Here is a 17,783-nt window from a genome sequence, read left to right on the forward strand (position 1 = left end):
TCGGGATTATATTCAGCAACCTTTATACATGTTTTTGCTGTCAGTGCTCTTTTTTTGGTATCTGGCTATTCATTTGTGAATTTTCAGACGTAATTCTAATGTATTGTGCCTGTAATCTGACTGCTTGAAAAATTCAACTGTTTATCCTCTGGATTGTTATTGAGATTGTATATTTAGAGCACATTTCAGTTATTTTCAAACTTGAACCAAAATTTCACAATGCAAACTGCTGCCGGAAGGAATAATGCACAGCAGCCACAGGAAAAGTTTCCAGCAATCAAATAAAATATTTGCAAAACCTTTTTGAAATGCAGTCTAACTCTTTAAATGTCAAAATGGACCAATTACCATTATTTATGAAAAAAAAATTTCATTTGATTTGTTCAGCAGTGTAAATAAATGTTTCAAACAATCACACCACAAATTCACGCTCACACACACATGCAAGTATGTATATTCTTTGTGTATGTATATATATATATATATATATATATATATATATATATAATTCCTTTATTTATTCCTATTTATTATTATATTACTTATTTATTTTCATTATGAATCTTTAGAAAATATTTTTAACAAGCCAATTGGCATTGTAACCGTTATCTTTTATGATCTGGTACTTATTGTAATGATATTTTGTTTCAATCGCTACTATCAATCATTTGTTATTAATGAAGAATGTAGTTCATATATTCATGTCATATGTAACAAAAGATTTATATATTTAGTGCATGTGTGCGTGTGTGCGTGCGTGTGTGTGTGTGTGCGTGTTTGCTTGCAAATAATCCTTAGTCGCTGAGTTAGTTTGGCATTGAGTTAAATCAATGAACAGTTTAACTATTAATAGATTGACTAGAAAATAATTGAAAAGTTTTTAAATAATTATTATTAATCCAATTAATATTTTTCCTATACATATATATATATATATATATATATATATATTATGGTAAATTATTATGTATATTATCATGTTCTAATCATTCTCATTCTTGTTAAAAAGCACTGGAGATAATGATCCTAGACTTGCTCAAAATTTTTCATATGTTGCTTGTATATGTAAATGTAAACATATCTAAACATTTAAACTTTTATATATATATATATATATATATATATATATATATATATATATATATATATAAAGCGCCTATAATCGGCGCTTTATAAGTTTCCAAATAATAATAAAAATAATAATGTATAGATATATATATATATATATATATATATTAAATAGTTTCAACATTTTATGGTTTTTCTCAATTGATTATCTATAATCAACTACTTTTATTGTTAATTATATTATGCAATAATTTTCATACATACATTGAACCTATGTATATTAATAATTTCAAATTAGTTTATTATATATATACTGTTCCGAATATAGTTAATCAACCGCGTATAATTTTTTTTTTCTACTTCTTTGATTTTTTCAAATTGTTTCGGCATGAGGTGGTGTACTTGCACGTTTTTTATCATCGTTTGATCAATTTGCTTTTCAAACTTTCACATGTCATAGTCTTTTTTTATCTGATAGTTTGTAGCAGATTTCTACAGATATGTATCAAGCCTATAAAATATTTTTACTTGTTCATAGTGCAATATGCCTAGCTATTTAAATTTGTTTGTTTGCATTCATTTAGTTAATCCTAACTGACTTCTGTATATCAATCATTTTTTGTCTAGTCTACCAATTGATGGAGATTATTTTTACGTGAGTGTATGTTAAGTCGGTCTATCTGTCCTGTTACTCTGTTCGTTCACATGGGATGGTAGAAATGGTTAGAACAAGTTCAATGCATGTGGTTCGGTGAATGTCTGGAAACAATGATTTCGCATCAAATTAGATTGTAAGATTATAATTTTTGTTCGTTTGTTGAGCTCATTTCAAACAGTAATTTATTTATTAATGCTTCATTGCATTGCACAATATTGATATTTTGTATTTAATTTTTGCAATAATTATTACAAGAACAGATGCCGTCGGCGTCCTAATTCCCTCAATTGTATATATTCGAGATTGAAGATAGTGCTTGATTTTGTTTGATGAAAAAAATAATGATAAGAAGAAATTTTAAATTTTCTATTTGTTATATCTTTATTTTCTCCGACGTTAACTCCATTAATTAATTTTTTGAGTGCCTTTTGATCCATTTTATGCATTGACCAAACATTAACATATTTCCTCTGCCGTTTTGAATTGGTGTTTTTCACAATTTTTTTCATTTTATTTATTAGATTTACGTTCATTTGAAATGTTTTCTATAATGATAGTAAGTTACATTATCTTTCCTATTTATAATAATATAACCTTTTCGTTGTTTGAATTCTTGTTGACTTGTGTGGTTTTCATGTCAAGAAAATTATTTACGAAAAATTATCTTGGATTTTTATGATTTTTATTTAATAGTTTAGTGTATGCCAGGTAGAAGATCAGTTAAGATTCGACTTTCAGCTGTCATTTCAGCCTAAGATGAATAAAATTTGAAACTTGGAAATAAAATAGATTACTGCGTTTGCAATCGCAACATTATCTGGCTCTGAGAAGATGAAGTTTTTTAAAGTCCAATATAAATTTGGACTGGCTTCTCTCATTTTTTTCCTTTGCTTCCCTGGCGGCTACATTATTGTTGGCGACACACGTTAATGATTGTTCTACGGGGTCCACTAAATTGGCGTATGAATATTGATCATGGGTTTGGTGCTGCAACTCACCCACAATCGAGTTTTAGTTTGAAAAATTCTACAGAATCCTTTCTTTCACCTTTCGTTACTACAATTATTACATTGGCCCTCGTCACACCTAAAATATGCTGGGCAAGCCGCTGATATTAATTACGGTTTATTGTGTTATTTAGCAAACTTACCGGTCAACATTTAAGTTCAAAGCAGCGTTATCTCAACGCCAGTACTGAAATTACACGCAATTTCGTTAAATTTTGTGACTTTTTTATGAATGGTACTGAATTTATCTAAACCATTTGCATAAGTTATTGGGGCAATGATTCTTTTGTCTCAGATTTTTTAGCAAACACTTCGGGTGTTGGTAATTATACATTTATTTTTATTTATTAATTTTTTTCATTATAGAGGACCAAATAAGTTTAAAATAAACTTGTGGAGAAGCCACCCTTAACTAAGTCATAACTAAACAAAAGTTCAAAAGTTAGAAATTAAGAAAATCCATTTCAGCGTTCAAATGCATTCAAATACTATATCAAAATTTTATAAAAATGTTAACTAGAATGAAATACATTCAGATAATACTTATGAAGTAGTAAGATAATTATTGTAAGAGCGGACCATGAAATTATATAATATATAATTCAATGGAGCGGACAGACAAAAACACACACGCACCACACACACGCGCGCGCAACACACACCCACACACCCATTCATATTTAAACAACAGCTATATATTAATGTATATAAATAGTTAGATGGTGGTGTCGGTGTGAAGTAAGTAAAGTTGAGATCGCAACCTTTTTTTAAAGAGTTGCTTGTTTGTTATGTTATGAATGGCATGGGGCACAAATAATTTCCAAATTTTATGGCCAGTTGTTTTTAAACTTGTAGAGATGAGTTTAAGGCGAGTTTTTACTGAGTAAAAGATAGTAGTTTTGAGAGTTTGAACAGATTCACTGAGTGTATAAAAGTTAGAAAAGAATGAGGGAAGTAAATTATTTAAAAACTTGAAAACTTAAAATAGCTGTAAAATGAATGTATAAACAACTAACCGACAAAATATTATGTTTAATAAAAAAAAGAGCTAGTGGAAGAGAAAGGTTTCAAGTTGAAGATTAAGCGTATAGCTCTTTGTTGTGACAATATCATACAATGAAGATGGATTTTTGGTGAGTTACCACAAACGGTTATGCAGTAAGTGAGATGAAGATAAATAAAAGTATAGTAGAGTTTTTTTTAAAGGCGGATTTGGTTAATTTGTGTTTGATTTTGTAGAAAAGACCTATGAGTTTGTTAATGTTAGAGGAGGTAAATTGTAGATGAGATTCCCAAGAAAGGTTTTCAGAAATGATTATAGCTAAAAATTTAGAAGAAGATTCACGATTTATTGAGATATTTTTAATATTAAGGTTTAGGTTTGGAGATAAATTAGTTAGGATTTTTGGGCCAAAAATAATGTAAGAACACTTAGAGTAGTTTATTATGAGTTTATTAGCAGAAAACCAATCAGAATATTTAGAGAGCACTTGGTTGATTAAATCAGAACAGTTTGATATGTTATAAGGAGTCAATAGGAGGTTGGTATCGTCAGCAAAAGCAAACATTTTATATCGGTAAATACATTTTGGATTAAAATACATTATATTTAGAAAAGTTAACAAATGTTTAATAATTTAATCTTTGACAAAGTTGAAATAAATATTCAATAATTCAAATTCCGATTATATTTTAAATTTCCTATATATTGTTATTGATGGAAATTTTTTAATAATTATTTTACGTCTATGTTTAAAATGTCTTTGCCTACGAGCTTCGGATTATATTTTCAACACAACATGGCTGTTTAAGAACTCCTGTTTCTCGCTTCTTTCATTAGTTTTGGTTTTTACGCACAGAATTTTTTTGAAACGATTTAATAAATAATGCCGAAAAACAAGGGTAAATTTTTCTGTAATTTTGTTAGAATTTATTAAGATTTTGTTATTCGCCTATGAATAACCCGAAAATATGTTAGCACATCTGGTGGAATAAATGAAATAAATAAAAAAATGTTTGATTGCTGATCTTTTTATTTCTAGTTGTTAATCATTTGTTAAAATTTTTATAAATGGTCCTTTTTACTTTATATAGGAAAGGGAGGTAAAAATAGAAGAAGAGGAAAAAACGAAAATGAAAATGAAAAAAGGGAACTGGTGTTCAAAGAAGATGGACAAGGTAGGCGAAAACAAAAATTCATCTGATTTAGTTTATATGATTTATTGATCAAGTCATTAAAAATGATTTTTGTATTAAATAATTATCCATCATAGGACTAATTATTAACTGAATCTATCTCACACAACTAAACCGTAGTGTTAGTCATTATCTATATTAATGTTAATCTAGAATCTAACATTACAGCTGGTCATATTACTAAAAGTATACTACTCATTGGCTAGTTGTAATGAGATACTGTATCATGATCATTGATAAGCAAATAACCTTTTGCATAAATATCCTCATTCTAATTCAGAATATGCCCAAGTTACAAAAATGCTAGGCAATGGTAGATTGGAAGCTACCTGCTTTGATGGTAGCAAGCGTTTATGCCACATCAGGGGAAAGCTCCGAAAAAAAGTTGGTTTAACTAAATTTTATGAATTATATTTACAATCTATATATTATTATAATTATTTAACTAAAATTTGTTCTTTTGAAACTAGGTTTGGATTAATGGAGGAGATATTATTTTGGTTGGGCTTCGAGATTACCAGGACAACAAGGCCGATGTCATTCTCAAATACACACCAGATGAAGCTAGGAATTTAAAAGCATATGGAGAACTGCCTGAATCAGGTTCTAAGATCAGTCTTTATATCTTATTAACTAAAAAATCTAAACATTTTATTAACTCTAAACACTTATTTAAAGTCTCATTACTCAATTGTAATGTGTCTAACTTGATAATAATAATTTCCAGCCAAGATAAATGAAACCGATGCTGGTGACGACATGGATGACAACGTACTCTTTGATGATTGTGACGTCGACGATGATGACATAGATGATGTAAGTGAATTTTTTTCATCTTTATTTATTTATTTTTTATGTCATTAATTAACTATTGGCTAAACTTTATTTCAGCTTTGAGACCTGCAAAAGCAGAGAGTTCAACTTTCTTCAAAACTATGTAGTGTACAAGTTTTAGTATGTAAAGATTATGTATCTGTAAATTAACATATTTTTGTATTTACTGTTGATTTGAAATGGATTGACTGTTTTCATTAACTAATTAAAAACATCGCCCAAGCATGATTGTTGGTATAATAAATTTGAAAAACTATTTTTAGTGAGTTGTGTCTGAATTAAATTTCGAAACGCGATTTTAGTTGGTCGTAATAATTTTTCGACTTAAAATGTTCCGACAAAGTGATTGAGTGGTGTCATATTTGTGTTGAAATTTATTCGTTCGGATTAATTCTACTTATTTCGAATTATACGCAGATCGTGACGTGAATAGATAGATAGATTAGCATTCGATTGGTAGTGTTCGTAATTGTATGTACGAACTCCGATCCGCAAAAGCATAAACAAGTCCGCTTGGACTCGGAATTGATGGCGAAATCCAAAAAGGTAATAATCATGGGATAAAATAAAACCAAGTCACTCAGCCTCAAAGGCCTAGCTAGCTTAGCTTAGGTAAGGCATTTGAAAAAATTTAACGCGATTTTGTTCGGACGTTACAAGTTTTCTAAATATAATCGTTGTCGAAATTTTGTGGTTCATTATCGTTTAGTTTAAAGATATGAATAAAATCAGTTGTCGATATTGAGTGGAGCGCAATTGTTAGGACATCGTAAAATAATTAGAATACAGCAAGTATAAAAACAACATGGCTGACGTATACAAAGCGCTATTGGCCAGCTTGCTCACGCTTCTAGCCTAACTTTGCTTTCAAAATGGCGATATTCGAAAGTATATAAGATTTGTTTATAACTTGAGATTTGTCTCGTTTCTAGCAATATCGACGTCGAAAATTTATTTAAAAAATATTCAATTTAATTATTTCAGTCGAAATTTTTTAGAATTGTTTATTTAGTTAGCTTTTTATTGAATATTTATCCATCACTGTTTGAACTATTTTTCCGAGGATTCGCGCTTAGCCCTACTTGAAGTTAGTTTTTGTTATGAAAATTCAAAGTGATCGTTGTTTTGTATTCTTTTCTTATTTTATTTACGTTGTTGTTGATTTCGAAATGCCGAAAATTTACGGCGTTTTGCTGCTTCTTATTAATTTGTTTGAATGAAATTCGGTTTATCGGCCGTTTATCAGGCTGGTGTTCGAAATGATGATTATCACAGCACTACTGTTTACTTATTTATTTGTTTAATATTAATTATTAATAATTTAAAATTTGTTTTTAATTAACTTGGGTTTGTTTGCTTAATTTAATTTGTGCCAAACAGTTGTAAACTAGCATTTAAAACTTAAAAAATAGTTAGCAGCTATAATTTTAATTTGCTAGGTGATTGAAATGCTCAGCCAACAGACTGGTGGAATGGTAAATAATAGGCAACCATCAGGTAATCCACAGTTTAATGTCAAGTCTTCAAATAGGAATGCTGCCAGTAGACAAAATGGTACAGGAAGCGAATCAAATGTAGTTAAAAGTTTACTTACAGGCCAGAAGTATGTTCAGCAACCATCTGGTCGACAACAAAAAGTGCCATCAAAATTAATACACCCACAAGAAGACTTGACAAGTTCAACCCAAGTAAGCGAACTGAAATTTAATTTAGCTTTAGTTAGTGCTTGGTTCTTAACATATTTTAATAAAACTGTAGTATGCATGGTGTTTATAGGTCATTTTTTAAATATTGCTTGTTTGTTATATTCTCTTGCAGGATGTGATGTTAGCCGATATTCCAACAAATTTGGCACCAGGTGAGAAGCTATACGCTGTCCTTGATGGAGTGACTTATGAAATAACTGCTGGAGCTAATCAGGAACTCATTGCTCGACCGGCAAATGAAAGCTTTTCAGCAGTTGGTGGGGTACCTAATAGCAACATCTCACTGGAAGATTTGGCAACTATAAGTGCTGAGCAAGAGACATTAAAATTGGTGGATGGCAGCAACAATGTAGCTGGCTTGTCAGTTTTAACTGGAGGAGCTGGAGATCAGTTACTACAACAGCAACAGTTGATAAATAGCAATCACTTAGTGTCTGGTAACGAAGATCCAAATGCTATGCAAATTCTTATTGTTCCCAACGAATCTGGTGGAGCATCACAGAAAGTGATTGATCAGACTACTGGTGTAGCAGGCATTCAAGATTTTATACTCCAACCTGGTCAGCAAATACCAGCAGAACTACAAGAAATGATAGCTAGAGGTGGTCTTGGTGGGTTGGATCTGTCAAATTACGAGTTTGTCATACAGGAAGAAGGTGATGCACAGCAAGGTCAACAGCAGCAGCAACAAGTTTGTACTCTTATAATCTTATAATATTTTCATCAAATTGACAAATTTTTAAGATTTTGTAATTTTATTTCATATTTTGTAAACTTTATGATTTTATAGTTTTTGTAATTTTACTTTTATATGTTTTTTACTTTTCAATATTTCAAATGTGAATCATTTTATAAAGTTGTTTTCTAAGTATAATTTAATGTCACCATGCAATATGAATAAAATAAATGGTAATTAAACAGATTTTTGTAACAACTGGAGCAAATGGTCAGATTGATGCTTCAGCCCTGCAGGAAATGTTGCAGCAACACCAACAACAGCAATATCTTGGAAACAGCAATACTGTCATCAATCCAAATGACGTTCTGGCGTTGTTGGCCGAAGCATCGAGTGCTGTCGCTCAACACGAGTCATCTGCTGTGTGAGTTAATTTTTGGAATTTTTACTACACATTGCTAATCTCTTCTTTTAATTTCATCGTTTAATGTTCATCTTTGTAATTGTTTTCATAAGATTTGGAGGTGCTTCATTTTGTTTGATTGTGCAGTGGTCCTTTACCTCTTAATAGATAAATTTGTCAGCTATTAATGTCATTGGTTAGTTATGTGCAACTAGAGTTGGAAGATCGCAATGATCTGTCAAGTTTTATATTTCTTATGGTAGGATCATTTTTTCTGATGACAATTGGTTTGGTTGTTTTCACTTTAAGCTTCCATGTTTTCAATTATGAAGAAAAGTTTTTAATTAAATTAGAAAATTTTTATTGGTCAGACAAATGCTAGCTATGTCATTCCTTAAAAAAACTTCACAAAAAACTTTACAAAAAAATTTTTATATTCTGAATATAAACCTTTTTTGTTGGTTTGTGCAGGTTACTTGGGGCTTACACAAAGCCAGGATCATTGATGGCTCCAGAAGATGAAGATGATGGGGAGTTTGCCTTTGTAAAAGTTGACTCGGATGATGAAACTGAAAGTCGCCTGGTGACCGATGCTAATACTGGCAGCATTCCTCCAGTTGTTCTGAATGATGGATACTCTCAAGCATTTGCTAGTTTCGTGCAGGGCAACAAACCTGAAACTCTAGCTAGTGTAGCCAACAGTGCCATTATCAAGAAACCACCGCTACCCCCTTACATTCCTGAATTCTGTCCGATAAGACGAACTGCATCTGGGTCTGGCATCCAAGGTAAGGGACTGAAGCAGAAGAAGTTGTATAATGATTCGACGTCTTATTCAGTCATGTCCAGTGCAGAGAAGGGACGATCGTTTGTTGAGAAATACACTGGAAATGCTGCAAATTATAACGCAAAACGAAAGGAAATGATGAGTAGAATCATCAGTCGTTAGTTCTCTTTTTGTTTCACTTCTTTCTTTGCATCATTCACCCAAATTTCAAATTTAATTTTTCAATTTTCTGATTTTCTCCACTTCTAACTATTCAAATTTCAGGGAAAACTCGAGGCAGTGATGATGATAGTTATGATGATATGGACTTCAATGAAGATGCCCTTGGATCTGATTCAGATGTTTCTGACCCTGGCTGGAAACCTAGCAGTCTCGATGTACTTCAATTTTTTCTCCAATTTAATTATTTTTTTAATATCTTAACATTTTCAACAAATGATACAGTAATTTATACATTTGATTGTAATATTTGATTGTATTTTTTCTTTGATTTATTTATTTAATTATTTTTAATCAATTTTTTTACATTTCCTAAAATAAGAATGCCAGGAAAGCCCACCAACAACTTATGGCACTGTCATCTGTCAAGTCTCACAGAGGGAGAGGGAGAGGAAGGCCTAGGGGGTTTGTGTATTTGTTGAACCTTTTGTGTATCATACACATTTTGTACCATGTGTGTATCACAGTTTTTTTTTTCATAGGTCTTTTACTTTGTGTGTATGATATGTTTTGAACGTATTAACGTGTATCATTTATATTGTATTGTACATGTTGAAAGCAGGCACATTTTAAACAAATCCAGAAGAGATTTGTTTAAAATTACATATAATACTTCTTACTCGAAAATAGATAAAAATGATACTTGCATTATTTAGATTTTTTAATTACCATTTCTCAAATCTGTTGACAAAATTAAATGTAATGTAATACATTTTATTTAAAAATAGACAAAGACAATACTTACTGTATTTACATTTTTTTTTATTTATCATTTCATCCAGTCTTCTTATATTATTGCTTATTAATAATAATAATAAAGTAAATAATAATATTATTATTATTATTATTTCCTGTTGACCTCAGTAGTAGTCGAGGTGGTATGTCCAGTACGAAGCACTTGATGAAGGATGATAAGATGACGTTAGGGTCGTTGAGCACGTCAGTTAGTCAGATGAACAAATCAGTCATATTGTCTACACCCACTGAACCACACTGCTATCAGGTTGGTTGGTTTCCTCTTGTGTGTCTATCTGTATGCATGTGTCTCTCTGTGTGTCTCTCTGCAGATATATAAGACTGTAAGGCTGATTATTTTGAGATTATTTTTCCACTTTTCCGCCCTTAAAAATTTTCATTCCTGTTTCCTCATTTATTTATTGACAGAAAGGTGATTTCGTCCTGGAGCGTAAGGATTACTACAAGAAGGATTCATTCCCAATCTGGAAGATCGAAGCCGGAAGGTTGTTGCAAAAGTTTGATCCAGTGCAAGTTGAAGGTCGTCTTCTTCACAAATCTGCCTCCATTGTAAGTTTGTCTCTTGCTTGTCACTGATCATCGTTTTTTGAAATTTTGCTGTATCACAGTTTTCAATTTGAAATTTTTGTTTTTTATTATTTATTATAGTCAATTTTTGAAGTATTTTAATTTCTTTCCATCAAGTACTCAAGTTGGTCGGGTGATATTCGTACCAGCTTCAAGGCCATCTTGGTTGACGTCATCAACACAACGGGCAGACGACAGGAGATGGTTCGGGTAATCGAAGAGTTCCTTCCTAAACCGTTCGATGAAAGGTCTGTTTGTTTATTTGTTATCTATGGTGGAGATTGCTAAGTGATGTGTTGTGATTTGATGGTAACTAGATGGGTTATGTTGATTTTTGTTGTATTGTGTGGTATTGGTTGATGTTTTCTGCTTTGTAAAAGATATGAAAATGATGATGACTACTCACGTAATGATTAATCATTTCATTAGCAATACTAATATTTGTTATACACATTTGTCCATACAGTCTGGAGCAGGATGCACTTATCGACCTCTTCAACATTTACGTTCAAAATCTTCTTAGTCAAAGTCTTGATCAATCATTTATGACTGCCATTCACGTCCAAAATGGTTGGTGTCTGTTTGGCTGGCTGGCTGACTGACTGACTGGATGTTTGATTGGTGTTCGTTGTCGATTGTTGACTGTAGGAAGATTGGTGATTGTGTGGTTTATTGATTGATAACTGTTTATTTATATATATATATATATATATATATATATATATATATATATATATATATATATATATATATATATATATATCTGTGATCAGTTATGCTAAATAAAATTGTTCAGTTGATAATATATTATTACCTGTCAATAATTTTTTTTTGATTTATTCATTATATTTCAATATTGTTTGAATGCCCAAATAACCTGTCAAATTGAAAAGTTTGGGTTAGGTGATAAAATGCTGTTAACAAATGATAACCTGAGAATGATGTGTTGATGAAAATGGAATAATTAATTACTAACTATCAATGAATGAAATGCAGAAGACTATTACCTGGGCCCACTAAAGCAGATAGATGCGTTGCTCTTTGAAGCTGAACAAACCATTACAACGCAAGTTAACTGGACTAATAAGTTCAAAGTGAGTATCAATTTATGTACCTTTCTGTTTGTTACCTGTGTATATGTAATCAACCATTGATTGATTGATATATGTGTGTATTACGTCCTACCTCTGGAAACCGGGTCTCTGGACCCAAACGAAGATTGATTGATTGATATGTGTGTATTGCATCGTTGTCTTTGTGTATGTACATCAGTTTGAATATGTGTATTCGTGAGCTTTTTGACTAAATGGCTAAAAAAATTTTAAATTTCTGATCATGAAGTGAATAATTTATGAAATGAATAATTTACTAAGAAGATTGATTATGCAACAATCACCATATGTTTATTGTTTTTAATTTATTTCAGCCTAATTATGCTTACATTAATAGTGCTTAATAATTTTTGATTAATTCCAGGAAATGGTTGATCAATTGCCGTGCTTCAGGATTTCAGAGCTGGTGTCAACATCCGGGGACAAGTACTGCTGTCAGGTAGTAACTATATTCTTATCACATTATTTTCTGATTAATTAAACTTGATTGGAATATTTTTTTTGATCTTTAAATTTTATCAAAACAAACAACAAAGGAGTAAATAATTTTAAAACAAATATGAACAAACAGGCGACTGATGACAACACACAACCGGCAGTGAAGATAGCAAATTTTTATGGACCTGTGTACAATCCGGATGTTCTGGAAGTCATCAAGGAGGTTGATGCTAGTGCTGCTGAGGTTGGTTGGTTGGTTGGCTAGATGTTTGGTTGAATGGTTGGTTGGCTGGAGGGTTCGTTTGCTGGTTGGTTGGTTGGTTGGCTAGATGTTTGGTTGAATGATTAGTTGGCTGGAGGGTTCGTTTGCTGGTTGGTTGGTTCGTTGGCTGGCTAGGTGTTTGGTTGAATGGTTGATTAGTTGTGCATGAATTTTTTTCCATATTTATTTATAATTTATTATGTTGAGTGTGTGTTGGATTTTCATTAATGTATGTAGCTACACTTTTTAGTGCATGCAGATTTTTATTAGCCACTGCATTCTTGTAATTCTCATTATGATAATTTGCATCACTTGCTTTTTCTTTCAACATATTCCATAGAAACTAAAATTACATGATGTAGGGTTAATCTGGCAAGCATAATATTTCAATAATTATTTTAGCAGTAATAATTAGCAATATTTTTTTGTTGGAAATGGTATTAATAATGGTATTAATAATATTTTTATTTAGAGTTTCTTGATTGGGCAGCAGACAGCTAGCCTCCTACCGACTTACCATGCATTACACCACTTCAAATTTCTACTCTACAAGAGTTCCCAAGAGGAGGTTTGTGTTGTATGTATGCTGTTTGCTGATTTACTGTGGTTGTTACATGTATTTTTTAATGATGGTGAAAATGGATATCATTAATTTTTACATATAGATATATTTTCAACATTATTTTTTCTACCACAAATTATAATTTCAAATTATTTTCAAGTCGAAATCTCATTAGAATTCGATCATGATGTTTGTTACATACAATAAATACGGCCTCAATGATTACATCTATTCGTTTGTCGCACTCAGGTCAATTACAGGCGCATGCAGAGCAAGGACAAACAAGATGAGATCATATTGGCTGATTGCCTCCAGAACAGGATCTGGGTACAACAGGTGACATCTGCAGTTTTTTTTATTTGTGAATTTTTCCTTTTTCTCTTATTTGTTTTTGGTTCTCTCACTTTTGCTTTTTATTATTGTTTTTATCAGTTTTTTCAATTGTTTTTATTTTGATTTCTCATTGTTTGTTGTAATCTCTTAACAACTTCTTTATTAAAATGTTTATCAGCACCTGAGAAATTTGAAAGAGCTGCTTCAAAAGTGTTCCATAGTCATCACTGTGGTGACAAAAAGTGAAGAGGATGAACAGCAACGGCAGCCTCTGGTGAAAGGTGATCATGAGCAACAACCACAACTACAACAACCACAACTGGACGTCAATCCAGACTCAACAGTTCCTGAACAACAACAGCACCAGCAACAGCCACATGAATTGATGGACACATCTGACATGGACACATCGACCATGAACAACATCCCATCATTGTCTACAACACTGGCAACGACAACAGCAACTATTGGTGATTCACAGATGTCATTGATTAAAGAGGAGGAACAACACTCACAGCAACAACAACTCCAGCAACTTCAGCAGCAACACCTTACTCTGATGCAAGTCGATGAGAATGGTGCGATCATTCAAATGGACCCCAACAGTGCTGCTACTATGTTTGCCTCTGGTGACATTGACCCAGCTACTGCAGCTGCTTATGGGCAGACGATTGGTTTGGTGCAGTTAGAAGATGGCAGCATTGTGCAAGCAGTTTATGATGCCAATATGATGAGTTTGCTGCAGCAGCAGCAACTAGAACAACAACAGCAAATAGATCAGCAACACTTGTTGGATCAACAACAACTTTTAGAACAACAACATTTATTGGAACAGCAGCAACAACATTTTTCAGACCTTACGCCTGACCAACAGCAACAACTTCTTGAACAACAACAACAACTGCTGGAGCAGCAACTCTTACTAGAGCAGCAGCAGCAACAACAACAATTACTCTTCAGTCAGCAAACTCAACAGTTACTCGATGAACACCAACAACAACTTCTCTTAGATCAGCAACAACAACTTCTAGCTGGACAACAACTGACAGAAGAGCAGCAACAACAACTTCTAGCTGGACAACAACTGACAGAAGAGCAGCAACAACAACTTTTATTGCAGCAACAACAATTGCTAGTTCAACAGCAGTTGACAGATGAACAAGCTCAGCAGTTGTTACTGAGCCAGCAACAACAACAATTAGCTGATGAGCAGCAGCAAATGCAGCAATTGACAGCCGGTGAAGAAGAAGCAGCCGTAACAGAACAGAAGCAACTCAGCGATCCACGACAGCTCTTAGCTGAATCTCATCAGCAGTTTTTAACTGAGCAACATTTGCTGTCAGCTGAGCAAGAACCATCACAGCAACAATCAGATGAACAACAACACTTACCTGACGAACAACAACAGTTAACTGACGAACAACAACACTTACCTGACGAACAACAACAGTTAACCGACGAACATCAACAACAATCGACTGACGAATGTGGACAAATAAATTATGAACAACAATTAACTGATGAACAGTTTTCAAATGAACAGTCACAAAAACGACAACAACAAACAACCAATGAAGAGCCAATGGACGAAACTTCTTAATATATATTTATATATATATATTATATATTTATATATATTAGTGTGTGTGTGTATATATATATATAATATATATATATATATATGTGCATATGTAATTTATATATTAGATTGTTTCATTTCACTTTTCATATATATATATATATATATATATATATATATATATATATATATATATACACATACAATATATATATATATAATTTAATTATATTTGCGTGCACCTTACATTAAAAAGTGGAATGAGCCGAGCATGAATCGAAATTGTTAGTGGAATGAAAGATTGGCACTGAATATAATTTTATCATCTGACACTGAATAAATGGAATATTAGCCTGTGTGCGTGCGTGCGTGTTTGTGGATAGATTGTGTTTTGTTGATGATGTACGATGTTTATCCTTAATGAATTAATACTGAATAAAGTAATAATAAATGATTTCAACGTTTATGCTTAACGTTTAATTTATTTGATTCTGAATGACATGATAGTTAGTGTTAACTTTTTCAGCGTTACGTTAAAAAAATTTTGAATAAAGGTCGATCGATTCGTTTAATTGCCATTAACTCAGTTGGATCAGTTAGTTGCCTCATGGACATATGTGTGCGGCCTACTACACGTTGCATTCAAATTGCACGTTTCAATGGAGAAATACTAATATGCTTATTTATATACGCAATGTTTCGCCATGTCTACGATTTGAATACTATTGATCACAAAGTATGGCGACCAAACGCATGAATTTATGAACGTAATTGCAACTTGTGCTTCTTTTTCTGAAGAATGTCGTTGCGTGTAATAACAAACTTGATACTTAATATTATCAGCAATTAATTTTCGCTGGAAAGATTATGGAGTGAAACGGTTACTACGTTATGTTTGTGACATCAAATCAAGTCGTAGGCAGATGTGTGTGCACATGTTTTGTTGTTTTAATTTTTTTTCTGGTAACTATGTGCATGCACGTATGTATATATGAATAATTATATTCTATTAAATATTTAACTAAATTATTCATTAACGTAATGTTAACTTGTTATTGTTCGTCAATAATGTTTCTAATGAACAGCAATCGACTGATTTTTAGTTGTCATTATTAAACTATCTAATTTATGATGCCCAAGGCGTTAAACTCATTCTCAGAGAGTTGTCATTCACAAAGTTTTTAAAACGTAACTCCTTTCCATTCAGACATTGAACTATTTCGAACAGTGTTACGCACAATTGTTATGCCCTGGTTTTGAGAGCTGTTAAATAGTTAAATTATTTAAAGAAAGCAACGAAACATATACACCACGTAGCATATTTAGTAATTCGTTAGCCTCTAATGTCTGTAATTACGTGCTTGTGACTAGGTAATAATAATTCTTTGAAGTAAATAACGTCGCTATTTGAAGTTCGATCATTTTGTAATCTGATGAGGCGGCGTGGGAACATGAAAATAGAGAATCATAGATCCATAACATAAATCTGGATGACTCGCACGTGCTGGATGCTAGCAGTAGGTACTAATTTAAAAACTTGAACGAGTGAGCCATTGAGATGTAGTACATATTGCTCGTTTAAATTATCACATTTCAATGATTTGGCTGGCTATTTTTATTTCATCAATTGCACGAATTTTGCAAAAACAATTTTAACGAAAATGTGAATTTAGTGTTTACGTTATTTGAAACACACAAAACAATATAAACATTGCAATGCAATAGACACACATTGCTACATTAAGTCACGAGCTGAACAAATGAAATAGAAGAAAGAAAGAGTTAAAGAAAAATTGAAAAAGAATCAATTCAATTGAGACCAAGAAGTTTGTCAACAGAATTGAACTTCCACTCTTCACTGTTGATGTACGTCAGGTAGTCTGCCAGTCTCTTCATCCTTAGATTGTGCATGTCTGCAAGTTTCAAATTTCTCTACTTTAATTACATCACTCACATATACATAATAATTGAATAATGAGTAATAAATAATTTATTCATCATTTATTATTATTTGATGTAAGATCTATGTATATGTTTTAGGTCTTTTTGATAAGCTTAAAACATGGAAATTGATTGGTCACGTTTGAAATTTTAATCATATGTTAGTTTCAAAAAAGTATAATCAAAATAAATATTGCATGGTGTGGTGAGCAATGGTGAAGATTGTACCTTTGTTTATATTTTCACTGTATTGAGAGCAGTTGTAACTTTTTTTTAACTATTTTGTTAATTCAATAATTTAGTTTTTTAAAAGTTAATTTTTTAAAAGGTCAATTGGTCAAAAACAATTATGTATATATATATATATATATATATATATATATATATATATATATATGTACAGAAATGTAAGTAAAAAAAGATACAAAATAGAAACCTTTTGTTTGTTCATCAAGTGCAGCCCCAACTTCCTGTTGCAAGATCACATTTTTCATTGGAGGTACTATATAAAAATGAGAAAATAAATACAATATAATTTACAAAAATAGATCCATAAATAAAAGGTCTAAATAATGTTCTACGCTTAGAATTATGAAAAATTACCTTCTGAAGAAGTTGAGGCAAATTCATCTCCAGAATAGATGAATTTTTTTCTGGTTGGTTCAGCTTTCACATTGTT

At 31.8% G+C, this 17,783-nt stretch overlaps 1 protein-coding gene across 1 annotated transcript; it reads left to right on the plus strand.

The window, feature by feature from the left end:
* Positions 1 to 5,202: 5,202 nt before the first annotated feature.
* Positions 5,203 to 5,793, plus strand: HELRODRAFT_84675 (hypothetical protein; the record flags this gene model as incomplete). Its single annotated transcript, XM_009025289.1, has 3 exons — positions 5,203 to 5,313; positions 5,400 to 5,532; positions 5,657 to 5,793. Coding segments are annotated over 3 exons (381 nt in total), but the record flags the coding sequence as incomplete, so codon positions are not given.
* Between the last annotated feature and the right edge of the window lie 11,990 nt (positions 5,794 to 17,783).

Source organism: Helobdella robusta (assembly GCF_000326865.2).
Source record: "Helobdella robusta unplaced genomic scaffold HELROscaffold_41, whole genome shotgun sequence".
NCBI classification, from domain to species: domain Eukaryota; kingdom Metazoa; phylum Annelida; class Clitellata; order Rhynchobdellida; family Glossiphoniidae; genus Helobdella; species Helobdella robusta.